Below are 27,633 nucleotides of genomic sequence, written 5' to 3' on the forward strand. Positions count from 1 at the left end.
ACAGATCTTGAGATGCGTCCGCTAACACACCTGCTATTGAGTGTCAATATAGCTTTTTCTGTTCAGGTGTTGTTATACCTTCTTGTTTTCCGGTATTTAAATTTTAAGTGTGTATTTTTTAAATTCTTTTTGATCCTGGTTTTATCACAGAATCCCTCGTCCCTTTCTGTCAGACCGTGTGCAAATGCAACTATTCTCTCCACATAAACTGCAAACTGATATTCACATATTTACATACATTTGGCCTGATTTGGGTCTGTGTGTACATTTGGGTTTCCTTAGGTCATTTTGGTCAGCATTACTTCAAGGAGAGGGGTGGGTAATCGGTCAAGCCCAAAGCCGATCCATCTCTGTCAGACTAACTGAAAGAATGCTGATAAAATCAGTCATATTCTTCAGTTTCGGAAAGAGGTAAACCATTTCAAAGGTAGCTAACTGTTTCTGGTTTGCATGGTCAGCACTAGCATACTTAAGGTTGGTGCCACCTTCCAACATTTAAATTCAGATATAATTCCAGGTTTGTTTAAGTGCGGGCAGACGGAGGACCTGCCCCGCTGACTAAGCCCGCTGATGGGCCGTCACTGAGCCAGAGAGGGATGGGGACAAGGAAGTGGTGTGTGTGTGTGAGTGTGAGAGAGGGGGCACAGCAGGCCTGCTGGGTCTGGGGGCTACAGGGACTGGGAGCAGCAGACAGGCTCAGCTCTGTTTGCAGGAGGAGATTCAAAGTCGGACATGCCATTTCCTCCCCTTGGCATTTCCCCTCACCTCGCATTTCCACCTAGGGAGTTACAGGAAAAGTGCCCTCCAGTCCCATTGCCAGAAATAACACCCAGCGGCAGCCTTGAACAGCAGAGAGGCAGTGTAGATTATACAGACAGTTTCTGAGGGGGATAATAAAATGCTGACTAAGGCCGTCAATGTTGACCACTGTCTCTTTTCATGCAAAGCCTCACTTTGACTGTCAGCTGAGCTGACAGGTCTATAGTGGGATGGTATTCTCAGAGGAGAACCTTTCGTGCTTTTTGTTAGAAGTATTACTTTCTCTCCACACAAAATAAGCCGTCGGTCAGTTTTATACCAGGAACCCCAGGTTTCTTTCCACTTGGAGGGAGACTTGTGAAGTGAATCCTGTGAAACAGTTTGTTGAGGCAAAGGAGGGCTGTGAATTGGCTGCAGGTCATGATGGACTTGGGGGAACATGTACTGTACAACTTTATTCCATCTCTCACTCACTGTTTATTTTCCTCTTGGAGAGCGCCATCAGCAGGCACTTAGCAGCTCCACTCTGTTCCAAAACTCTGTTCCAAAACTCTTATGCATCTCTCTCAGTCCCAGATGCAATGTATGGCCCATACGCTGTTAGAGACACATGTAAGTTCAGTGCTGAATTTCCTGACGGTGTGTAAAGGATGTGGAGAGGCTGTGTCCCATAGAGAGAGTGTGTCAGAGCAGCAGGCTGTGAAAAAGACTGGATAGCACTCTAGCACAGAGCTGTGAAACAGCTAGCATCTAGCAGCCATGTACATCGCCCTGCCAACCCAGTGCAATTAATTCTGTTCTCAAGACGTTATTGCCATGTTTGCATCAACATGATTACTTTACTAATGATAGTAGACATATGTTGTTATAAATTCCTCATTCTCCGGCCTGCTGTCCTCCTGACAGCTTTAGCATGACGACTTGTGTTGAGCAGGGGCTGAATTTTGGCAACAAACACATCCTCCCCTCCCCTGGCAACAAGCAGATCCCCGTCCCTCCCCTCCTAGCCCCCTCGGCAACAACCAGATCCCCCCGTCCCTCCCGTCCAATCCCCTCCCTAGCCCCCCCGGCAACAAACAGATCCCCCCGTCCCTCCCTCATAGCCCCCTGGCAACAACCGGATCCCCGTCCCTCCTCTCCTAGCCCCCTGGCAACAACCGGATCCCCCGTCCCTCCCCTCTAGCCCCCCCCGGCAACAAACAGATCCCCCCGTCCCTCCCTCATAGCCCCCTGGCAACAACCGGATCCCCCGTCCCTGTGCCTCAGTGTGGACATGGAACAATGTGGGGGGCAAACTGGCATCCGTGCATTCGATGGCTCCATGTCACGATTTCGCGGAGGTGACAGAAATAGTAGACGTGTTCCATCATGTTATGCATTATGGGCTTTCTGTTTTTCCCAGGTCCCATTTGGATCAAGTCAAAACAAAAGGTCTCATAGATTTTAAGCCAAATATGATACCCCCTGCACCATAAGAGGAGAATCCATCTGCAATTCCTAACATAAGCCAACATTATTTCCCCTTTCACTAGGTAGCTCTGCTAGGGATATAGTGTTATGTATGATCCAGGATGAACTGTCAGCTGTCTTGAAACAGTGGGTCAGAAACCCTTTCCAAATGACGACTCAGATTGGATCCAGTTTACATGGCAGTTCAAGCCTAATGCATGGACATGCTGCTGACAACATGGCTTGTCTCTCAGTGTTTGGAGGTGCTCCTCTGAGATTTGGAGATGGGGCCCCGGTGCTCTCATAGGCCGTTCTAAGGGGGTTGCTAGGAGTGCGAACGCCGTGGCTTCCGGTGTTCTGGGAAAAGGACAGTGCACACAGCTGCACTCAGGGGGATAAATGCAAAACAAACATGCCTCGCACATGCTTCGCCTCAGCTGTCATGGCTCAGCTTTCAAAGAAGCCCCCACACTGCACTGGGTATCTCTCCCTCTCACTCCTCTGGCCGAATGCCTGGCCCCTCCGGCACTAAGGCCGATACACAGCCGCATAGCCAGGCTGCAGCCTTTTAATTAACACTGGGACATCTGTGGACAGGGATTCTTTCTGGGATTCTGTGACAGAACAGACAGAGCCGCCTGTGGCCCTGTGCTCCAGGTTGGCCTATAGCTGTCTCTGGGGGTTTACAGTGCTGGGTTGGGTGCTTCTCAGAGCTCAAAACACATGAAGCTCAGGTCGACACGGAGTTGATTTGTTTACCGTTTTCGTCATGTTTTTGCAAACATTTTAATTTCTTTATTTATAGACATTTTCTGTTATCTGCAGTTCTCTATTGATTGAAAAGGACAAAACCGAAAGCTCAGTGTTACAGACTGCAGAAACGTACAATCCCTTATGAAGCTTTCTTGGATGAATTACAGGTTAATATGTAAATACTGTATTCTCTTTCTCATCTACCCCAATCGAGGCACAGCTTGCCTTAGACCTTAAGGCCTTAACTGATCAGATATGCAGAATTTAAGTATTTGCGAAACGGCTTTGTATATCAGCTCATCCTGTTGTAGCCTGCAGGGGTCCCAGTCTGTCCCTCGGTGATGATGTCACCTTTCACACCACCCCTATAATTTCTAATACTACTGAAGCAGGGCAATAAAATAAGTAAATACTTATTATAATATAAAACTGTGTGTTGTGTGTGCATGTAAAAACATGTAAATGTCAATTGGACTGATTTACAGTAATTTACAAAGACCCTTGAAATGTTACAAATTTGATGTAAAGTATTGCTTTATCTTTGTGAGATACTTGTGGGTTGCTATTTGAGTGATTTATTTTGAAGGAGGTGGGTGTTCTTGGTTTATTGAGTTTCCAAATATTTCCAAAGGTTTTTGAGGCTTTAAGCTATATTGTACGGCTTTTTAAATAATGATGGTATACTTTTACTTGTTGTGTTCATGTTCTCATATATATTCTGTGTGAGTTACTATAGTACAGTAAGTTATTGCACTTACATATTTTAGAAAATTGTTTTACAAGCATTGAGAGCAAAACTGTTGTTCATCACATACTTATTTAAGAAACACACACACACAAAAAAAGTACAATTTTTTTTAATGGATAATTGAAGTGCAGCTTAAATTGTCACAATGAGTGATTTTATATTGTTCCCGCCAAATTCTTTAAAGGTCCAGTACAGTCAAAAACGTGATTTTCCTGGTTTTCTATATACTGTATATACACACATATATATATATTTCCACACTGAGGTTGGAATAATACTGTGAAATGGTGAAAATGATAATGCCCTTTCAGTGTAAGAGCTGTTTGAAAAGATCGCCTGAAATATCAGCCTGTTTAGGTTGGAGGGAGTTTTGACCTGCCTGGTGTCATCACCAGGCCATAAAATTAGTTAATAGACAATTAAGAGAGTTCCAACACACTCTGCCAATAACAGCTAGTGTTCAGTTCTCCCCTCCCTACTCAGACCACTCCCAGACAGTCTAGCAAAATTCTTGCTTGAGAAATTGCGCTTTGCTAAGAAGCTATTTTTGCTTCTTTTTGACCATTTTAATTGAAATCACAGTAAGGTACTCTATTGTTAACCAGAAATGAGTTGTCGCGATAACAGCTGCATTGGACCTTTAAACAATCAATAAAACACATTTAGTCAATGTCAGCGCTCAATATTTGTACATTTTTCTATGCTGTTGTGTGGTGGGAATGATGCTACTGCAGACATATTCCTACTCTCATGGAAAGGTCCTAAGTTTAAAGAATGGGATGTTTTTAGGATGGCAACACTGAGGATTCATTAAGAGTAGCTGTTTTTACAATGTCCTGCAGCAATGGGTAACATCTAATCGTAATAACGTGTGGAGATTTTTTGGATTGTGGTGTTGTTCTGTTTATACTGATGTTTATATAATTAGGCAGGAGGGGTGAGGCATCAATAAAAATCTAGAGGGTTACAAAAAAAAGAAACATGTCCATCTTCTTTCATTATATATCAGCTACCTCATATGTGTTTCATGATTGTGTCACTTGCAGTGACAGCCTAAAATCCCTCTTTATTTTAGATGAGGGCTGAAAGGGCCTCTGTATTTTAGATGAGGGCTGAAATGAGATCGCACAATCCCTAAGAATGTCACGCTAATTGAAGTCGACAAGAATACTAACAGCACCCTTTTGAACTACTGACATTGTACAGGGTGGATTAGGGAGCGTATATTAACAACAGGTGACCGGTGAGGCTGAACAGTGGTGCTGCACACGGCCTGGCTGTCACAACTGCCCTGGTCAGACATGGGCTTTCACCAAATCAGAATGGAGGAGGACAGAGTAGAGCGCGAGACGGACAGAGGCCTGCTACTGCTGCCGGTGCATACTGAGAAACACACTCCAGTAAACATGCATACAACATCGTCTTCCACATCTAGAACACTTCCGATGACATCACTTTTTTCAACTTCCTCTGTTCTCCAGTAGCTGAATTTCCTCTTCACTTCAGTTTCCTCCTCAATTCATGCACCTTGGTTGGAGCGAGGCAGTGCCAGTGTTCCTTTCCCTAATCACAGGCCAATAAAATGGCTATGAAAAACATTATCTTTATTTAGCATGTATTTCGTCAATTTCTTTACAAAGTAATTATATATATATATTTTGGGACACATATCACAAACAACAATTCCTATGAATGTAAAAAACTAAAACAAAGGCAATATTGACGTCTTAAAAAGTGTGTGCTGACTTGAACTTGAAACGCTAGGAGATGAGCAAGCCTACACAGACTTCTAACAGTAGGATAAAACAAAAAGAGACATCTTCATGAAGCAGACAGTCCAATGTCACCACATCAATGAAAGTAGCTTCACTACTATACCAGACTAGATGTTACTGCAATAGTTTAGATATTATGCAGCACAACACTTAAAAAAAGTAATTAAAATGTCCAGATACCAGTCATTCTTTTGAAAAGTGTTAGCAGTAGAACAATTGGCATTAAATATATATTGTGTACATATTATTCGCAATATGTCCTCTATGCAGAGAAAGCTGACCATGCACCTCTGCAGTGCTCACACTAACCACATTAAATAGCTCATGCCATGAAATTATCTTTGTCGAGAAGCACCCTCTAACACTAGCTTGTTTTTCATGTATTTATCATTAAAAAAATTCATCAGATAAATTACATGGGATATATTATTTCTATGGGGTTTTAACATATTACACATCCCCCTCCCCCATGTGCTTGGCAGACAGTGTTCCTGACTCACCATGCTACATTAAAATCTAGCACTGCTGTGATTTATATACACCGATCCCAGATCAGCCAAAGAGCCCACGGGGCCTCTGGCTCTAATACAGTAGTAATGGTGGCCATAGCTTAGTCATCTCTCAGTCGCACAGTGGATTCATCTCCAGCGCAGTGGATTCTGTCCAGTCAACCAATGAGCACACACCCCTCACCTCTTTCACTACATTTTACATTTTCGTCATTTAGCAGACGCTCTTATCCAGAGTGACTTACAGCCACTACAAACCAGTCTTTAGGAAAGGTAACAATACAGGCTCCCACCCCCACACCACCCTACAGAGATCAACAACAACCTTCCAGATAGTTCTATATAACAGAGATATAAGAGTTTATGTCTCCCCTGAACTAGATGCTGGGTATGTATGGGTGTCTGGGGGTTGTTGGGCCACAGCCCTGTCCGGTCAGAGACTGCCGATGTTGGGGAAACTCTTGAGCTTCTCTGGGAAGTCGTCCTTGTAGAGGACTGGGTCTGCACGGTGTTCCACTACCTTCAGGGGCATGGTGCCAAACACCGACGCAAACTTGTTGATGCACTCCGATCTGGAGAAGTGAACAGAAGTTACCAGCGTTAACAATTTGAGGCAATCAACCACAGAAAAATAACACGTCCAGATATTGTAAATCCACTACTTCCTCTATGAATATTGATTTGGCATATACACACAATTTCTAGAGTTGCTAGGTGATGAGCATGCTCAGTGCAGGACCTACCTCTCTACCATGTGTGTCTGGTCCAGGGACAGACCGTCAATGGCTGTGCACTCAGGACACTTGAACTTCTTCCTTGGGGTCACCTAAATGGAACCAGGACAGTGACCTTTACAATCTGTTAATCTACCATTCCCCCATTGCTACGCAACTAAAAACCGTACAGTATGGCATCTACTGTGTGGAGATCAAATCCCTGTGCAGATGAGAAAAGTCCATAACCATCATAGTATTGCTTAAACGGATACTTCGGGATTTTGGCAATGAGGCCCTTTATCTACTTCCCCAGAGTCAGATGAACCCGTGGATACCGTTTTTATGTCTCTGCATGCAGCTTGAAGGAAGTTGATAACTAGCGTTAGCGCAATTGCAAGCAGATACCATAGACTTCCAGTCATTGCGCTAATGCTAGTTAGCATTTGCTTGCGAAACTACCTCTAACTTCCTTCATACTGGATACAGAGACATAAAAATGGTATCCATGAGTTCATCCAACTCCGGGGAAGTAGATAAAGGGCTTCATTGCCCAAATCCCGAAGTATCCCTTTAAGTCGCACTCCACTAGAATTTGATAAACCCATTAGATAAAGTCATGCTAGTTGTGAAAGCAGGTCCAGCAGTGGTTGTAGCAGCAGAGTGTGATTGAGGGCAGTTGGGTTGTGGGAGGATGTTGTGCTGCTGTATACCTGAGTGGTCATTAAAGCCCAGGGCATGCTGCTTGCGTGCCGAGAAGAAACAGCTGTATGCTCTTTAAAGGGGTGATGTATGGCCTTCCTCCGTCTTACCCACCCCACCAGTCCATCTTACTCCAGACTGGAGATCAGTGCTGAGGAGGACATGTGGGAGATATGTGGGGTGGGGGGCTAGCCTACTGCAGGCGCAGAGAGAGGGAGGGAGTAGGCATTGCTTTGGGGTAAGTGAGCCCTGGTGAGCTTAGAAAAACATTGTCGGAGGGGGAGTGGCAGTCAGTGACACCCAGATAAGAGAGGTTAAGGCTGGGCTTTAGGGGCTGCTTGTGCACCTGGACACGGTCACTGCATTGGGGAGGTATCGGGGGGCACAGAGGGGTGAGAACTGATCAGAGACAGAGCCTCTGTCAGGACGGGACTGTAAAAACCAAATATTGCTGCATTCTGGGACGTTTCCACCTCTGTGGAGTTGGAGTTATGGCCTTCAGCTTCCTGATATGTGGTGTATGTTTTAGTACTGCTCCTACTGATATAGTAACATAGCTCCATCCCAAATGGCACCCTATTAACTAGGAAGTTCACTAACTTGGACCAGGGACCATAGGGCTCTGGTCAAAAGTAGTGCACTATTATAGGGAAAATAATGCCATTTGGGATGCAAGCCATAGCTCTGGTGAACATCCAATATTGAATTTAACCCCCTAATGACCTAATGTCAGCATAATGGGTTGGGTAGGACTGTTGTGTTCAGGTGGTGTGAGAACGTTGTGCACTGTACTGTACCTTTATGGGGGCTTTGCCAGTGATGTTGGCCACCAGGAAGTTCATGGCGATATCCTCACAGTTCATATGGGCGTCCACCCAGTTCTTGATGTCTCCTGGCATCTTGTACGTGTACAGGTAGTTAAAGTACTGGAAAGGAAAGAAGCCAGTGTCACTCAACATCAAAATCAGCAAGCAGTGGAAACGGCATTAATGCAGATAAATACTGAAATACATTTTTTTTTATGTCATCCTACTCACTCGTGATATGATAAATGAGTCTAACCTCTGCCTTAGCAGAATGCCTTTGAATAGAGGGATGTGTTTTCTCAGAAGTATTTGCTTTGAATCAAAAGGAGAGCTTTTGGTTGACGGTGAGACAGATAACCTAACCTCACCTATGACTCTTCCCTCTCTCTCTCTCTCTGTGACCTAACCCCGCCCCCCTCCACATACTGGGCATGGCAGAGGGACAGAGGGAGGTGGGGGTTCTGTCTGAGGCTAACCTTGTGGTAGAAGGCTGCTCCAGTCAGAACCATGGATACTTCGTTGGTCCACTCTGACTCGTACTTCCACTTCCCCATCTCGTGGTCCCACAGATGGAGCCGACCCGGGTACCCCACCAGCCGGTCTGAGAACTCCCTCCACACCTGAGGGGGATGGCGGGGGAAAGAGATGGTTAGACACATACCTTTAGGGTGGCAAAATTGGTCACTTTCCCCAAATTCCCAGGTTTTCCAGTAATTTTGGGAAAATTACAAGTTACTGGAGTTAGGCAACACTAAAAACGTTCCAAGTAGCCTCCTCTCATCTTCAAGGTAGTGCTAGAAGACCGCCATCACTGAGATTCTTTGAGCCCCAAGGTTCACTCTGTAAAGAGATGAAGGCTACATGCCCTGTCTGTGATGGGCAGAGCAGTGTGTGGAGACTGGATACCTGAGCCCAGCAGCCAGCAGCCTGTCCTGCTATTGGACCCAGCGAGAGGCAGTAGAGCCAGACAGACTTCCTTCCCCACAGCAACCTGCCTCTCATTTCATGTCATTATCCTCAAATTGTCCTCAATTGTCTCAATAGGTCCTAAATGCCTTCAGGTGAGTGCCAGGCCGGGCTGTAGTCATGGACAGCATCAGCTCTGGCCTGTCACCATCCATCACACATCAAACACATCTCCAGTCCCAGGCAGCCCATATACCACTACTGGAGGCCGACTTAAGCTCCCTGGATGCGTTTAAACTCTGGGGTCAGCTCTAAGTGGCCAGCGTTTACCTGCCATCAAGGGAGTATGAATGTACTAAGCCCAAGGTCAAGGTCCAACATTTGGGGTGAAAACTCCCAGGCGAGATACAGAGTATCCGCTCTCTCACCTCGTAGCCAAACTGCAGTTCGTCAGACGTCAGCATGATGATGTCGTCATCGATGGCCAGCACAGCCTCCGTCTCGATCTCGTCGTAGGGGAAGAAGCGGTTGCTGAGCTTGTTCTCTTTGGTGCGCACCACCTTGAGAGGTACGCCAATCTTTGGCCATAGAGACTCTAACAGAGGGACAGAGACAATGGGAATATGAGTGAGATAGGCCTACATTGTACAGACAGGTCATATAAAATCCATACTATCAATGCAATGGAGGCCTTGGCAAATGGGTCAGTTAACACTGTGTGATCCTTGAAAAGCTGCAAGACATTAACTATGAAAATGATTTCCTCACATTCCAAATCTGACAGTATACTGTATATTGCATCACCTACCACATCAAATTAGACTGCCAGTTTTATAGGTCAAACTAACATCTAGACTTCAGTTGGAGATGAGTGGAGTTGGGCTGCCATCAAGGGAGACATTTCAAAATGGCAATCCTAGTGGAAAACAGTGTGCTAGCAGTAAAACTACAATCACTGACTTGAATCGCAACGCCAACTTGAATCATGTGCAAGCCTGACCACACCAAGATTCCTCTCAAGGCAGAGCAACAAAGTTAGCTTTTTTAAAAGTAGTGTTTAGTGAGCTTGGGAAGTGTCCATGGCACGGAGCAGTGTCAGACAGATGGCACAGAATGTGTCACCCCATTAAGGCTTTAACTGGGGCCTGACAGGCAGGCGGCGCTCCCAACTGACCGACGAGCTCTGAACGTCTCCACACTAAACTGTCAACGAGAGACCTGCTGTGATATATTCAAGCGCTCCCCCCCCCCACCACCACTCTCTTTTCCAAACATGAGCTGGGAGAGGAGTGCTGGGAGATGAGTGCAGTGCAGGGGGAAATCACCTAACATAGGTTATTAGCTTAGCTCTGATTGTACAGATTGAGCCTGGCCTTTTCTTTTGGCATCGGTTTGAACACACAAACTGAAACAACAATTTCTGGCTGCTGGAAGCCCATCTACTTTTCTGACTTCTCCAGGGCTAACCAGCAGAGATCCTCTCCACTATAGAAGAACAGAATCCTGCTGCAGTCCCCATCTCTACTGTAGTTACCTCCGTCTCCATGCACTGCAGCTATTAGGGGGCTCCCAACCAGCCAGGGCAGGGTTAGCTGTTTATGAGAAACAGACCGAGATGGAGGGAGGGAGGGGAGGGGGATAGTGGAAGAATTTGATAGAGACACGCACTCACTCGACATTCATGACGGTCTTAGACCGATGTGAAAAACAGGTCACTTCAGGTCATAACGCTAAGATTGTATGAGTGAACAAATAAACTATCAAGTTAATCATGACAACCAAACAGTACAATCTCTGTGCATGTCAGAAGCAGAAGATAAAGTCCAACATAGAGCACTAAGATAAAATACTACAATTCTAAGACTTAAGCTGCCAGCAGCACCTTGTTAAAATGCCAAACGTGCAGGACTTGAGGCAGCTTAGGGCTGCTTGAAATAAACACAAATCAGGCCTTGTGAGGATGAGGAGGAAATCCGTCCTCATCCCAAGCAAAGGCCCCTAGTTGACCCGTGAACGGCCCCTTGTTAATTCTAATGGGTCACAAAGCTCCAGCCAGGCTCCACTGACGCCTCTAATCAAAGGCTACACTGGGCCATTAGAGGGAGCTTCAAAGTGGCCCGCTGCTTCATTACATTACACAACTCTATGCAGAGGATAGATTTAATTCCCTGCTCTCTCCCTGCCGTCCCCTGAGCTGTCAGTGATAAGGGGCGCCATAAACAGCTGCATACCTAATCGCCTCGTTAAGAGGAATCATTAGAGCGAAAGCCACATAAATAATGACTAATATCAGCTTACTCTGACACATCTCTAATGGGCTGTAAATGAGGGCTGTGGCGGTAGGACAGACAGGCAGCACTAGCAGAACACTGCACTCTGTTTGATGAAGTGGAGTGTCTGTAGGTGTGGTGTAAGAGGACAGTATATCAACATGAATGAAAGGCCTCTACGTCGTCTGGCTTGCCAGTACCGAGGAGACCTGTTGACATCTGAAGGTTAGAATGGATTGCTGCTGCAGCACCGAGTGGGGTGGGTAGGGGGATTTTTTTCTGTCCGACTGGTGGCAACATGCCACGGAGTTGCTCCAGTTTCCTAATTCTCAACATGAAGCAAAGCCAGAGAGAGGTTTGGCTCCAGCCTCGAGCATGTCATGCTTTTCAGTGTCTAAACTTATGGAGAGATGGGTCTTGGCTGCTGAAGCTGTAATCACTCATCTGGTACACATCAAGAGCTCCATTTTGGGTATTAAACAATGGCATGGTGATATAACCTTCACTTCTTCTCTCATCAAGTTGGCAGTTAACTTGGAGTGTTCAGCCACTTTCCCATTCCTTGTGTGTATCGATCTGCCAACTTTAGTCAATCTCTAAACAAAGATAACATTGATTTGGACTCTATGGTAGCTATGAAGTAAGGCAATCTGACAGAACACTAATGTCCCATCGTTGAATATCCAACATGGCATCATCGCTGTCACTGAAAAGGTTAACTCATGGAAGCTCCTATTGCTGGTGTGCTTGTTTAAGGTTAATATTTGAATCAATAATGGTTTTTAATGAACAGTATAGGGAAGGGGAGGGTCAGAATCAGGGTGTATTCACTAGAAACCAAACAGAATAACATTTATGGCGCAGTGGTCTAAGGCACTGCATCGCGAGTGCTAGCTGTGCCACTAGAGATCCTGGTTCGAATTCAGGCTCTGTCGTAGCCGGCCGCGACCGGGGAGACCCATGGGCGGCGCACAATTGGCTCCAGGGTAGGGGAGGGAATGGCGGCAGGATGTAGCTCAGTCGGGCAGGCGTTTGCAACGCCAGGGTTGTGGGTTCGATTCCCACGGGGGGCCAGTATAAAAAAATATAAATAAAAAAATAATAATGTATGCACTTACTAACTGTAAGTCGCTCTGGATAAGAGTGTCTGCTAAATGACTAAAATAAATTAAAAAAAAAAAAATGGAGAGGGACTACCTGAACCTTTCCAAAAAAAAAAAAAAAAAAAAAAAAAAAAAAAGTTTCTTAAGTGTTCTGTAGCAAAATGTTATGCTACGGTGTGCGCTAATGAATACAGCCTAGGGCTCACCTTCAGGGGGACTCTTGTTCTGGTTGTTCCACACCACCAGTAGCTTGGCCAGGCTGGGAACCTTGGAGATCTCAGTGATGACCCGGAAGAGGCTCTCGATGCGGTCATAGGTCAGCACCACAGCAGTGAACCCTGGGGACCTCGGTGGGATGAGAGGCAGGAACAGGGGGCTGTTCACACTCGACCACTTCTACAGAGGACAAGAGAATAAACACAAAAGCAAAGTTTAGAATCAGTCTCCTACAATGCAGACGTATGCCTAGCTAGCTTCATCTGTCTGCCATCCCGCCCGTGGTAGTTTTCCATTGCTTTTCAGCAGTGAGGTCACCTGCAGTGATTTCCAGACGATGGTTTTACAAGGGAACAGGAATCATCTATTCATTTATTTTAAAGATTAATAGACTCACAACCGGGAATGCCAGGCACCCAGCGAGAAGTGGTCTGGAATGCCAAGCACACTATAAAAACCGAGCGGTAGCTGAGCTGCTTCAGGAGCACAGCTTAGAGAGTGTGTAAGACAGACAGACAGACGACAGACAAAGAGCAGTCAATTATGTTTTGCATGCGAAGCTCCACCCTCATCTCAGGTACGTGTGTAAATTGAGTCCACACACTATGACTTGGCAATAGATTTTTTGACGATTTCGAAGAAGTGGCAGTCTTGGCCTCTACTGCGGTTTCTACACTGCTCCTTTGGGATGTTATAAGGGTGTTTTATCATGAAGCTCTGGTGAGCTCCATGCAGCAGGGGTCCAGATGAGTTCTAGCGGGGCAGGGGAGAGAGAGAGGGGGACGTAGGCAACGGTGTCGGCGGCTGTCTACTGCCAGTGTGGGACTTGGCTCCTCTTCCTGGCCCCGTCTTAAAATGGCCCGTTAACTCTGGAAGATGCACAGGCCCTAGCCTAGATCAAGTGACGCTGTAAAAGAAATACTGGCAGTGCAGAGAGCCCTCTGATGCAGTGACACACACAAGGAGACACACACAGACACACTCAATCCAGACCTCTAAACTAACATATAGACAACAATTGACATTTTGAGTAATGTGATTACACAACAGTAACAATTTGTGGACATGCGACACAGAAGGGACTCACTGCAGCAGCTTAAAGTGGCCTACAATGCAGGTTAGATCATCTACAGTGTCAACTTCAACGCTTCCGTTCTCTGATAGCAGTAGCATTATGTTATTATGTGGTTTTAACCCTTAATTAACTGTCAAACACTACAACAGTAGCATTCTCAAATAAAGGAGGTTGCAGCTGACTTAAACAAACTGTATCAAAGGCCCCCCATAGCCTCCAGACCTGGCACTAGAGAGATGTTCAAACCTCATAGGGAGGGAATGGAGATTTGAAATAAAACTGTGGGCTTCTTGAAGTGCTTCTCTGTTCTGCTGTAGGCAGGTGGTTCCAAACAGACTGGTGTTTCTGTGGCTCTTCCAACAGCGTCCACCATGTCTGTCACCATAAACATGGTCACCCTATATACCCTACATCAGTCATTCCTCACCAATAAAAATAAATAAAAACTTTACTAGCAAATGGAAACTTCTCTGTGGTGGTGTGACACTTACATACAAGCAGAGGGGAAATAATGAAAGTAACACGGTGACACATAAGTGGTGAGATGAATAGATGAGGAAAGGGACCACAAGTCATTAGTCAGATGAGAGAAACAGGATGAAAGAAAGACAGCCACTTCTCCGATGTTAATTAGCTCAGTTAAAATGAGTTCACTGGTTACAATGCTCAATTTACACAAACGGAAACATGCAGCCATTTGGGTGATTTAGGCTACACATTATTGCGGTAGTGTTTGGAAAAGTAGATCAACGCAAATCCATGTAAACATCCTCGTAATGCAGCATTTAGACCAACGTGGCATTTGAATGTTTTGGACAAACACAGTGTTTTCTACTCAATAACAAATGATTTCCCAAGGTGAAGTGGGAGTAAGAGGGGTTGGGTTAAATGTGGAAGACACATTTCAGTTGAATGCATTCAGTTGTACAACTGACTAGTTATCCCCCTTACCCTTTCCTAACAGCCGCTCCAGTGATGACTGGCAGCAAGTCCATCTAGCCAGCATGGGGCCTTTGATTTGTGTGGTGTGTGTGTGTGTGGTGTGTGTGTGTGTGTGTGTGTGTGTGTGTGTGTGTGTGTGTGTGTGTGTGTGTGTGTGTGTGTGTGTGGATGCACATACATGTATGCATGCGTGTGTCAAAACAGCGAGTAAGGCCAAAATGGATCCCAGATCGAAGTGAGGTTGCCGGTTGGTCCATTTAAAAAGATTTGAATTCCATCCCTGGACTTTGAAGTTGATGGACAGAAAACAGTTGGATCAGAATAATGTGAGTGATGATTGCCTACCAGGGATTAGGAGAAGCAGAGATAGTGCAGCCGTCACATCTTCTCAAGAGTCCTGATATGAGCACATTCACAGTGCAGGCATCTGCTCTCTGCCAGTGAAGGAATTGTCTGGCCAGGTTTCTTGGCCCATTTAAACCACTGAACAAGCCCCGACTTAGCCTAAATGGAAATGTTAGATGTCCTCTAGAAACCAAAGGTCAAGCTAAATAAATAATCAGTTCCCATTTACCATGAATATTCATTACTATGAAAGGTGTAATTAATTGGACCGAGACCACGTTTTTTTTTGCAAACCACGATGCGTTGTTTACAGCACTCCCAAGCATGGAGGGTTCACACCAGTCCAAACGAACCGAACTAAGAGCGAAAAAGTGCCAGAGTTCAGAAAACCCCCCACTCCAAACCAATTTGATATGAAAGCCCCCTAAGATACAAAGTATCTTAAAAACCTTCAGCCACCTTTCAAAGGCGGAACAGGATTACCTGTCTTACAACTATGCCCACTACTGCCAAACAAAAAGCAGCCCGTCTGTCCCACCCTAGCCTGACAACTCTTCTAAAGGCACTGCTACTAGCAAAGAGCCTGTGAAATGTGCTTTCAATTATGACCCCGAACGAAGGATACAGAACAGCAGAGAAAAAAAAAACGGCTTGATTTATTTAGTGTTCTGTTCCAATTCTGCTCGACGTGTTTCCACTGAATACGTAGAGATAGCACTTCTCCAGCATTGGAATGGTAATAGGTCTGTGGCCCTGCACAATTAACCTCTTGTGGGCTGGGACCGAGACAGCAGACATAAATGATGACGATTAGTTGGGGAAAAAGCAGACAGGAGTTTCTGACAGAGAGAGGTGGGTAATGTCAAGTGTAACTGTTGATTAACCAGCTACCCGCTCCAAAAAAAAGGCAATACTGGCTGTGATTGAGCAGTTGCTTGAGTAAAAAGTCCTTAGTCCTAAAGTGCTGTAGAGCTTTGAATTACTCTGAGAAGCCAAGCGTTGTAAACATAACTTTAGTCAGAGTCAGTGTGACTTGACTTGTTCAGACCAACATAACCTGACTGGCTCACATATCACCAACCATTGGTAGGACTGGGTAGGCCTGTCCAATAAGGAAGAACATGGGTCCCCCTTCTCTACCCCACAGACAGACAGACAGACAGACGGAGGTAGGGATGGATGGAGGGCGGAGCTGCATGTGGTGTCTTTGGGGACTGCAGCAGATCAGGCTGGGCTGATTAACAGCCCCTGAGAGGTGGTAGCTGAGCCAAGCTGTCTGCATCCCCACACTCCCACAACCACAGAGAGGTTACACACACACACACACACACACACACACACGTGCGTGTGAGAGAGCGAGAGAACACTGTTTAAGGAGAACGTGTGTGCTGCAGTCCCCAAAGACACCACATGCAGCTCCGCCCTCCATTCTCCTTAAACAGTGTTCTCACGCACATACACACAATGACTCAAACACTAAGGCACGTATTTTTCACCGCACTGGAGGCATCCTCCAAGTACAGAACTGCTGACACAAACTCACTGGCTGTTTCAGCAGTACTGGGTGTTTACCAAGCAGCCAAAGACCACTTGGCTAGGCTACATGTGTGGAGAGAGGGCGCTATAAAGAGGAGGAAGCTGCCCTGCCACTCGGCCGATACACTGGGAAAGACTTACCAGGGAAATACAGCATGCTGGGAAAACGGTTTCATATCTGCCACTGTGGGAGTCGGTCACTGTGTTTTTCTGTTTTGTGAGGCCAGCACCGTAGTGTCAGGTCACACATCAATACCACACACTGCAGACTGCACCCCCATAAATATGACTCGTATGTCTAAGAAGATTCAGTGGGTAACCACAGTAAAACACAATAACATTATCAATGGTGTAGGCTCGAGGGGCATAGATTATAGCAGGCTCCAGTGTAAGACTTTTGATGTATCCAATCATGTTGAACACATCTAGCCTAAAACACATCTTTCCACTCTTTAAAGAAATACCAACTAGAGGTATCCTCACCACCACAGGGGGGTTGTTCCACTGTTCGTAGGAGCGTGCAGCATAGGGGTAGATGCGGTCATTGATGATCTGAAGCGTTGTCATGCCGATGGCCTTCATGGAGCTGAAGTAAGCGTCCCAGAACCAGCGGGACTGAGGAGAGAGAAGGACAGAGTTGTTATTGGAATAAAAACATATGGTCTGGACTCTGGACAAACAAACAAGCTGTTATGTCCTTGAACACACACATTCAAAAGGCATCCCTGTGACTCGAGAACAGGAAGGACTGTTCTAGACGGTTAGAATCTCTTTAACATCATCTGTCCTACAGCAGGCCAAGATTTTCTACAGCTCACCTGCCTTTCAAAGCACAGTGCAGCCAAATATCAACCTTTTGGCCAGTGGTTCCCAACCCTTTTTCGGTTACTGTACCACCAACTGAATTTTGCTCTGCCCAGAGTTCCCCTGAAGTACCCCCTCATGTGCATTTGACCAGTAAGCCTATGGTCTCATAAGTCTTCTCAAGTACCCCCTGTGGATAGGCCAAGTACCCATACGGGTCCTATTAAACCTGGTTGGGAACCCCTGCCTAAGGCAATATAGATAGGCCCATTGGGACTATAATACGTTTGATCCAAGATGTATGCAAACTACGTACGCATCTACCTCTAGTTGTGCATCAGAAATGTACTTTTAGTCAATTCACTACCAGTCCATGGTAACAACAAGGAGCATTACAGTACCAGAGGGGAAGGTGTAGCCTAGCAGTCAATCATATTTCAATGCAGATGTTACTAGTACACCATCCCCAGGCAGCACCCCAGCGTCCCTGGTGCTCCCCTCCCACTGATCCATTAAGAGACATCAAGGGACAGCTATGGAGGGAGAGGAGCCCATAAGAGTTACTGATCCTTAAAACAGAACTGTCTCCTGCCAGGAGGCGCCATGTCAGTGTGACCCGACTCCACCTCGACAGGTCTTAGGTGACACTGAGTGCAGCACTCTTTAACAAGCGGGGGGGGGGCGCTATTTGTTAAGCAGCCTGTAAACACAACGTCTAGACCACAGAGGGTAGTGCGTACGGCCCAGTACATCACTGGGGCCAAGCTTCCTGCCATCCAGGACCTCTATACCAGGCGGTGTCAGAGGAAGGCCCTCAAAATTGTCAAAGACTCCAGCCACCCTAGTCATAGACTGTTCTCTCTGCTACCGCACGGCAAGCGGTACCGGAGTGCCAAGTCTAGGTCCAAAAGACTTCTCAACAGCTTCTACCCCCAAGCCATAAGACTCCTGAACAGCTAATCATGGCTACCCGGACTATTTGAACTGCCCCCCCACCCCATCCTTTTTACGATGCTGCTACTCTGTTAATTATTTATGCATAGTCACTTTAACTCTACCCACATGTACATATTACTTCCAACTACCTCAACTAGCCGGTGCCCCCGCACATTGACTCTGCACCGGTACCCCCTGTATATATAGCCTTCCTACTGTTATTTTATTTTACTTCTGCTCTTTATTTCTCAACACTTTTTTTGTTGTTGTTTTATTTTTACTTTTTTGTTAAAAATAAATGCACTGTTGGTTAAGGGCTGTAAGTAAGCATTTCACTGTAATATCTGCACCTGTTGTATTCGGCGCATGTGGCCAATAAAATTTGATTTGATTTGATACTGGACCCCTCAACTCCAACAGACATTTGAATGGTTAGCCAGAGCACACCCTGGAAACTATTCCCACAGCCAGAAACTCAAGATATTTGTAGCATATTTGTTGGGTGAGAATAACACCCACAGCTGAAGAGGTTCTCCCCTGTTTGGGATTAGGAACAGAGGAGGATCCAGAGAGGAATGGACAACAACAACAGTGATAGCATAGGCTGCTACAGCTTAGTCAATGAGCCCACCGTTTTGCTAGAGCTGTGGTAGTCTTGGCCTGGCTACAGGGCTCTGTCCTTCATAGCAGTGGAGCAGCTCGTCCTATTGACTGGTGTGTTTGTTGTCGTATCGTCTACAGAGAGCTCTCAGCTGCACATGAGAAGGGACCAGCCCCCACTCCATCCCTTAGTCCCCTTTAACACTAGAGAAATACAAAAACAGCTTTTATTTTTTTATGGAGGGGGTGAGGAGCATTCAAAAATACTTTCTAATCTCAGGGGGACCACAACGGCCCATAAATCAGCCAGTGATGAAAGTTCCCTTTCCGACTGGGAGGAGGCAAAAAGCAAACTGCTCCAGCCCAAGAGGCCCTGCCCCGCCCCCTCCCAGCCCCTGCAGGAATTTTTATGAGGAGAGAAGAAGAGACGGAGTCACAGGAGAGGAGGAGAGGAAAAGGGCAGAGCGGTCTGCTTCACTGCAGCACTGTCGTTCCCTTCCTCTAACATACCTCGCTGGGCTAAGTAGGCTGAATTCTCTTTGAGGTGTGCTTGAACTTGGACCATAAACAACATCCATGAATTCAAAACTGATTTGGCTAACCTTTGCTACTGCAACTAAAATAAATGTAATTACTAGCGCCTCTTAATAAGATATAAAAATCGGGTAAAAGTAAAATTGTCATGTCAACGATTCTTTGTTTAGCACAAACTTGCTTAGGAGGACATTGTAGTATTACCAAGATGACACTCAACTGATCATCAATAGTGGTTGATGAGAGTCAACTGTGTGACAGAAGCCAGACTTTCAGGACCAGGTTCAAGGGAACAACCCAGTCTACCATCTCTTTCTCTAGCTATACTCTGCTGTCTGTCAACTCCTTTTAGACAGGGAGGGTTCAGACAGGTTTACATTAGGCTTGGTACTATAGCTGCAGCCCTGTGATTGAGAAGTACTCATTTTAGCTGTACTGATCTAACAAAGCATGCATGTATTCTATTCCTAGGGTCTGAACCAAACAAGGCTCACAGGAATGCCTGAGTTGACCACCGCTAACATTTAGCAGCTGTTAAGCACTTAGCTCACAATTTGGGACCTATGTCGATGCTACCACATCACATTTTGAAGAAGAAAAAAAACTATCTCCTGAAATGATGCTGCTGGCTACTGATGGATTAGGAGTTTTTATATTTGACCCTAGTTGTGAGGCCCTGTATAAGTTAACAGAATGTCTCCTCAATTACCCAATTATCCTTCAATTGAGGACTTAGTAAATCATACAGATAGTCAATCAAAGCTGACATGGAGTCATGAGTAAGGCTGCGTTTAGACTGGCAGCCCAATTCTGATCTTTTTTTCCACTAATTGGTGTTTTGACCAATCACATCAGATCTTTTCAAATCAGATCTTGTTCACAGCTGATGTGATTGGTCAAAAGACCAATTAGTGAAAAGAAGATCAGCATTGGGCTGCCTGTCTAAACGCAGCCTGTGTGTATTTTAGGCACACTAGACATATGGTCAGAGACCTTTTAAGCCCATAAAGGATTGAAGAGGACAGTGTGTGAAATCAGACTAGTTAGGCCCTCTGTTGGACAGTCAGTAAATACTTCACTTCAGCTCTTAAATAAGATCAATCAGGAAAAAAAATTATGTCCCTACAGCTCTTATAAAACATATTTAATATAGAAAATCATGTCCTAAAAAAACAACAACATACTACATAATATTGCACACGTCAAAATGAGTTTTAGTTGACAATGTGTTGTCTATACTATGGGGACCAGCTCAGTGATTCCCAGTGTCCTCTCCTCTCCAGCCAGTGAATGTGAGTGTGAGTGAGGAGTCTCTCCAGATGTGTGCAGGTGTGGACTGATATGGAATGGGCTCTACAGCACCCCATAAATCCTGGATAAGATGGGCCTTTGTGCTCCGGCCCCACCCCACCCTTCCACGTCCTGAGCCGGGCTCCAACACCCTCCTCCCGTCAGTCCTGCAGGGGCCACAGGCACGCACACGGCACAGTGACATACCTACCCCTCACATTCCCCTGGTTTAAGATGTACTCACTACTCAACTCAGACCAATATAATTTTGTTGTGTTCCTCTGATCTCCAGTGAATTGATAAAATGTTTATTATCAGTATTTGTTTTAACCCAAACAAACTAAAATCCTTCCCCTTATAATCAGTCCTCATCTCTAATGAGAACCCTTTCCTGACATGCCTGCAGCTATGGAAGACAACTGATTACACATATCATAGCTAAATTCCAAGCCCTAGACACAGACTGACAGAAACACTAAGAGCAGTGGATAAGCATTTCAGATCCACACAGCAACAGAGACAGGAGGAGGCCCCCAAGGGAAGCCATGTTCTAGGCAGGGCAAATGAAAGAACTCCAACAGGGTCTCTGAGCTGTGGGTCTAATATGTCTGTTTGGCCAGTCTAATTGGTAAATGGACTAGCGTTGATACAAGGGAATGAGAAACAGCTTGGACGTGCAGAACTCTCTCAGAGGGCTTTCACTTCTGTTTATTGAGGCTCAGTTGGACCAGTGAAAAGAGGGGACTTGTCATTGATTTGGCTGCGACTGAAACTAACACTGAAGAACCTTTATAAGAGCTTTTTAATCAAGATTGGGAACATGAGGAGACAATCCAAACTGACAACAGGACAGAAACTCCAGTCCTAAGGGCTCATTACAACATGTATGTCTAACCCTTCAGACTGCCTGTGTTATGGCTTCCATTGGGCTGACAGTGAGGCACAGGTTGGAATGGGAGCGTGAAAGTCAAACCTCCTTTGACCCCGCCTTCACACTAACTTAACCTGAGAGGGCAGGAGGCACTTTCTCCTGAGGTTTATTAATCTGGAAATAGACTATTACTACAACTCTATAAAGAGTTTTTCATTTTATTTTATTTAACCTTTATTTAACCAGGTAAGCCAGTTGAGAACAAGTTCTCATTTACAACTGCGACCTGGCATATCCCTATACAGTGAGGGAAAAAAGTATTTGATCCCCTGCTGATTTTGTACCTTTGCCCACTGACAAAGATATGATCAGTCTATCATTTTAATGGTAGGTTTATTTGAACAGTGAGAGACAGAATAACAACAAAAATCCAGAAAAACGCATGTCAAAAATGTTATAAATGTATTTGCATTTTAATGAGGGAAATAAGTATTTGACCCCTCTGCAAAACATGACTTAGTACTTGGTGGCAAAACCCTTGTTGGCAATCACAGAGATCAGACGTTTCTTGTAGTTGGCCACCAGGTTTGCACATATCTCAGGAGGGATTTTGTCCCACTCCTCTTTGCAGATTTCTCCAAGTCATTAAGATTTCGAGCCTGACGTTTGGCAACTCGAACCTTCAGCTCCCTCCACAGATTTTCTATGGGATTAAGGTCTGGAAACTGGCTAGGCCACTCCAGGACCTTAATGTGCTTCTTCTTGAGCCACTCCTTTGTTGCCTTGGCCGTGTGTTTTGGGTCATTGTCATGCTGGAATACCCATCCACGACCCATTTTCAATGCCCTGGCTGAGGGAAGGAGGTTCTCACCCAAGATTTGACGGTACATGGCGCCGTCCATCGTCCGTTTGATGCGGTGAAGTTGTCCTGTCCCCTTAGCAGAAAAACACCCCCAAAGCATAATGTTTCCACCTCCATGTTTGACGGTGGGGATGGTGTTCTTGGGGTCATAGGCAGCATTCCTCCTCCTCCAAACACGGCGAGTTGAGTTGACGCCAAAGAGCTCGATTTTGGTCTCATCTGACCACAACACTTTCACCCAGTTCTCCTCTGAATCATTCAGATGTTAATTGGCAAACTTCAGACGGGCCTGTATATGTGCTTTCTTGAGCAGGTGGACCTTGCGGGCGCTGCAGGATTTCAGTCCTTCACGGCGTAGTGTGTTACCAATTGTTTTCTTGGTGACTATGGTCCCAGCTGCCTTGAGATCATTGACAAGATCCTCCCGTGTAGTTCTGGGGTGATTCCTCACCGTTCTCATGATCATTGCAACTCCACGAGGTGAGATCTTGCATGGAGCCCCAGGCCGAGGGAGATTGACAGTTCTTTTGTGTTTCTTCCATTTGCGAATAATCGCACCAACTGTTGTCACCTTCTCACCAAGCTGCTTGGCGATGGTCTTGTAGCCCATTCCAGCCTTGTGTAGGTCTAAAATCTTGTCCCTGACATCCTTGGAGAGCTCTTTGGTCTTGGCCATGGTGGAGAGTTTGGAATCTGATTGATTGATTGCTTCTGTGAACAGGTGTCTTTTATACAGGTAACAAACTTTAGAGGAGCACTTCCTTTAAGAGTGTGCTCCTAATCTCAGCTCGTTACCTGTATAAAAGACACCTGGGAGCCAGAAATCTTTCTGATTGAGAGGGGGTCAAATACTTATTTCCCTCATTAAAATGCAAATCAATTTATAACATTTTTGACTTGCGTTTTCTGGATTTTTTTGTTGTTATTCTGTCTCTCACTGTTCAAATAAACCTACCATTAAAATTATAGACTGATCATGTCTTTGTCAATGGGCAAACGTACAAAATCAGCAGGGGATCAAATACTTTTTTCCCCTCACTGTATGTGCATAAAAATCCCCAGCAAAGGGATTCAGTCTATTTGAATGTTAGCTGAAGAAAAGATGTGATCTGACTGTTACCTGTCTTTGCATCTCCTCCACCTGCCTGTGAGGGATACTCTTCAGGATCGTGTACATCTCTGGGAGCTTCTCCTCTGGAATGACCACGGATGCCCTGTACAATACACACACACACAAAACAAAGAAAGAAAAATATCAGTCAGTCTCTATGTCAATGGCAAAAACATCCACTGGTATTAAACTAGATCAGAAATCACAATACGAGCTCAGGAAATGTAATGCTGATATATGTGTTGAAGTTGGTTGGAGTGAGATCATGAGCGGTGTCTTTAGCGTACCTCTTCCAGTCGAGGACCTCAGAGAAGGGCAGGATGTATGAGTCTGCTAGGATGACAGGGACACAGCCAGCCTGCAGCACATCACTGAGGGTGGCCTGTCCCAGCCGAGCCCCGCGCAGCACCACACAGAACGCACGACTCCTGGGGAACACAGACAACACAGATTACCACAAGGTATCATAGACATATCAAAGGTACATGGTTTTATGACATAGCTGTCGCCAAAATAAGGAAGCTTAGACGGGTCAAAAACAGACTAACACAATATTAGTGGGCAGCTTGTGTTTGGTCAGAGTCTGATAAAATGACTGCATGAACTGTCAAGGTTGCCTCCCATATGGAAGAGTTGAGGGTGGGGAGGGCAATGTTATGGTGGACTACTTACAGATGTTAAAAGGATAAAAGCAGGCAACCCTAAATATTCCTCTAAAATTCAGGCATCACTTCTGGCAAACCTTTCCACTGTCAGAGGTGGAGGATAAGGGGGGTGCTTTCACTGAGATTCTGCCACCACACCCCTCCCACAACCTCCACCCTTCCAGGCCCTCTCCTTGGTGGGACGTCTGCCAGATGTGCGGCCACGCTGCACCCAGACCAGATGATAAGCGCACTTCCTGTCTAGACAGGCCAGGGATGGGCTGGAGATGCACTCTGAGCAGACAGACAGTGCAGAGGCACACCGGTTGACTGACTGTCACAGATATTGCTGTAGAGTTTCCCAGGTATACCCCGCATTAAGTTACCCACATAAATATACTGCTAACTCTTAGAGTTGACCTACACAGCTGAGCAGAGCCCTCTTAAATGCATTAAAGTCTGATAATGGCCATGCAGATCTATGTTAAACATTTCCCCCTAAGCTGTATAATGTCTACAAGTGTGTGTACATGTTAGTCTAGTCTGAACGGTAGAGGGTCTCTGTGTGGGTCTCACCTGGAGGATCTGGGGGTAGTCGAACACCTGGCCCTTGTAGCAGCGTTTCCTAGCTGAGGCAGCTCCCTGAGAGAGGTTGCTGCACTTGTCCAGGAGGAGCAGGGCCTCCCCGTTCTCCTCCTTCAGCCTCTCCAGCTCTGCCCGGTACTCACGGTGGATGGCCGTCTGAGACGACAGGATGAAGTAGCGCCGGGGCCTGCAGCCGGGACAACATTAGAAATAATGGAAAACTGTGAGTGATGATGGTGACTCGACAAGATAACTTCACAAATGTTCCCACTGTCACATGAAGTGAGGTTGTCTTGCTTGAGGAAGTGATAAGAGCCCTATGCTAGGTGCTGAACCAGGGTGGCGGTGGTGTTGCTGCTCACCCAGGCTGTCTCTCGGGCAGCTCCACATCTGCAGACAGAGGGCTGTACACAGGGATGCTGACGTCATAACCCTGCCTGTAGGTCCACGTGGAGAAGCCTCCCCCTGCAAGCAGAGCCCTAGAACACACACACAAAACGTATCCAATGTTACACCACTGTCACATAGGCTTACATACTTAAGACGGAGAGAAGAGACAGCTATATAGAACTTTGCTGCAAGACAATACATGACAGATGTGCATATGCCCTGGCTGTTTCTTGTCATATCTGCTTAACAACGCTATTGAGTAACATGAAGATCTTGAGAAGTATTCGCATGGACAAAAGGAGGCTGCCTAAACTTCATCCTTTTGTAAATCTGTGAATGTAATAGTTAACTGAGAACTGACGAACAATCTTTATGGCGTCCTACCTGTGCATGCAAGCACAACCTCACTCACACACACACAGGCCTATATATACACACACAGCTGGTTCTGATGAGGCCCCACGCCAAATGGAGCACAGCTGGATGAGCCCAGGAAATTCCCTACAGCTCCAGATAAGTGTTCATCGTCTCAGGGCTTTCTGTTCATAAAACCCACCTTTTCCACCCAAAAGGAGTGAGCGGCCAAGAGCAAGGCTGGGAAACATGGCCTCTCTCTGTGGCAGTAAATACCAGGAGATTAGGCATGTCTGCCCACTCAAAGCCGCTAGAGGTTCTGTCATCTCTGGACTACTTTTAAGTACTACTTTCTTCTTAGCTTAATATTTTTCAAGCCACCCTGTAATTATATGCACGTTCTGTAGTTGTGTTGGAGATAAAATATGGAATTGAATCTGGATTATCTAGTCAAGTTAAACTACATAAAATTGAGGGGGAAAACTATGAGTCAACTTAACAAAAATGTAAAAAAATAATAATAATACTATTCTCTGAACATAACATCAGACTAAGGACATGTAAGGAAAACTGAAAGCTAAGTTAACGCCATGCTTCCCTCTAGTGGTGGTCTCGGTAGAACAAAATATGCCTGGTAGCAACTCTGCTAACAAACAATATTAGCTGGAAGTCAAGGTTGATTGATGAACCAAAAAACTAAAATGTGAGTTTATCCAACTATATTAATTGTAATTGACTTTCTTTTTTCTGTGCTGGGTTTATTAGTGTTACCTGTCTCTTGGCACATCAAGGGCTGTGTTGTAGTCTGGAGGTCCTCCAGGTAACATGTTGAACAGAAGGTGGTTCATCCCTTTCTCCCACCTGGAAACATACATCTTTAGGGGTCAAAAACCTTCAAATGTGTGCACTTAGATATCTGAAATGGGCGGATAGATCAATGTAGTAGACCGAGAGAGGGGAGAGGAAGAATGACAGAGAGGGTAAAGAAGGATAAATACATATGAAGAGAGAATTCCCAGCTTTGGGGTGGAGGAGATAACAGTGCAACCCGAGCAGTGTGCAGGAAAGGTTACCTGGGGAGCATGGCCAGAGCCTGGGCAGTCTCCCGAATGCGCAGAGAGTTCTGATTGAGCACATCGATAGAGGGGACGAACAGGCATGCCCTGGTGACGTCGTCAGTGTAGAACTCACTGTCGGAGATGGCACTGAGCAGGTCATTGTACTCTCGGGACAGGCCTGTGCTGCTGATGGGCACTCCTACCTCATCCACAAAACGCTGCAGAGGATAGATGTACACCTGCCAGACAGACACACACAGTCATTTCTGATGGTCCACTATACTGCTGTTTGATTTATAACATGCCTTCAATCATGTGGTTAAAAAGACAAGGTTCAGAGACCAAGAATAGCAGATAAAACAAAGTACACATATCTGTAATTTGTGGTGTGTGATGGATGGAGAATAGGCTCACCTTGATTCTATTCTTAGGGTTGTAGCCACATCGATACACATCAAAACAAGTGTGCATTCGGCAGCTAAGGTCCCCCTCTCAGGAATAGGGTTGGACACAGGCAGTCGGACTAGAGGTGCATCGTGCACGCTGCGTCGGTCCAGGCTCCAGTCTGCCGTTGATTCGATGGAGTGTGGCCAGAACTGGAACATCCCTGTGGCGATGAGTCCCAGCAGCACCACAGAGAACAGGGTGATGTAGTAGATGCGGTGTTTGGTCTTCATCCGTGGAATCAGAGCTGGGCCCCGTGAACTGTACTTTCCTGACGTGCACATGCTGAGCCTGACCATTCAACCACAGAGAGAGAGAAATATTAGCATGGCTCCTGGTCCGTTGACACACAGCCAGGGTATGTATCAGTCTAAAATGGCTTCCTCTCCTAGAGAAAATTAAGCCATTTTGGACCACTGTCAGAGTTACAGCAAGAAATAAACAAGTTACTGTAACGTTAATTGGCCTTGCCTAAACGAGCCAGGCAGTTCTCGTTATACAAAACTACATAACGACTTTAACCCAGTGACCGCTTACAACACT

At 45.7% G+C, this 27,633-nt stretch overlaps 1 protein-coding gene across 1 annotated transcript; it reads right to left on the bottom strand.

The window, feature by feature from the left end:
• Positions 1–5,296: 5,296 nt before the first annotated feature.
• LOC123484405 (exostosin-2-like) lies at positions 5,297–27,389 on the bottom strand. The gene is given in 16 exon segments (XM_045214758.1): positions 5,297–6,565; positions 6,737–6,819; positions 8,206–8,334; positions 8,691–8,834; positions 9,549–9,715; positions 12,700–12,889; positions 17,091–17,222; positions 23,625–23,718; positions 23,903–24,043; positions 24,358–24,364; positions 24,790–25,031; positions 25,207–25,323; positions 26,360–26,449; positions 26,662–26,885; positions 27,061–27,137; positions 27,140–27,389. Coding segments are annotated over 16 exon segments (2,226 nt in total). The 3' UTR covers positions 5,297–6,426.
• Between the last annotated feature and the right edge of the window lie 244 nt (positions 27,390–27,633).

Source organism: Coregonus clupeaformis, unplaced genomic scaffold (genome assembly GCF_020615455.1).
Source record: "Coregonus clupeaformis isolate EN_2021a unplaced genomic scaffold, ASM2061545v1 scaf0304, whole genome shotgun sequence".
NCBI classification, from domain to species: Eukaryota; Metazoa; Chordata; class Actinopteri; order Salmoniformes; family Salmonidae; genus Coregonus; species Coregonus clupeaformis.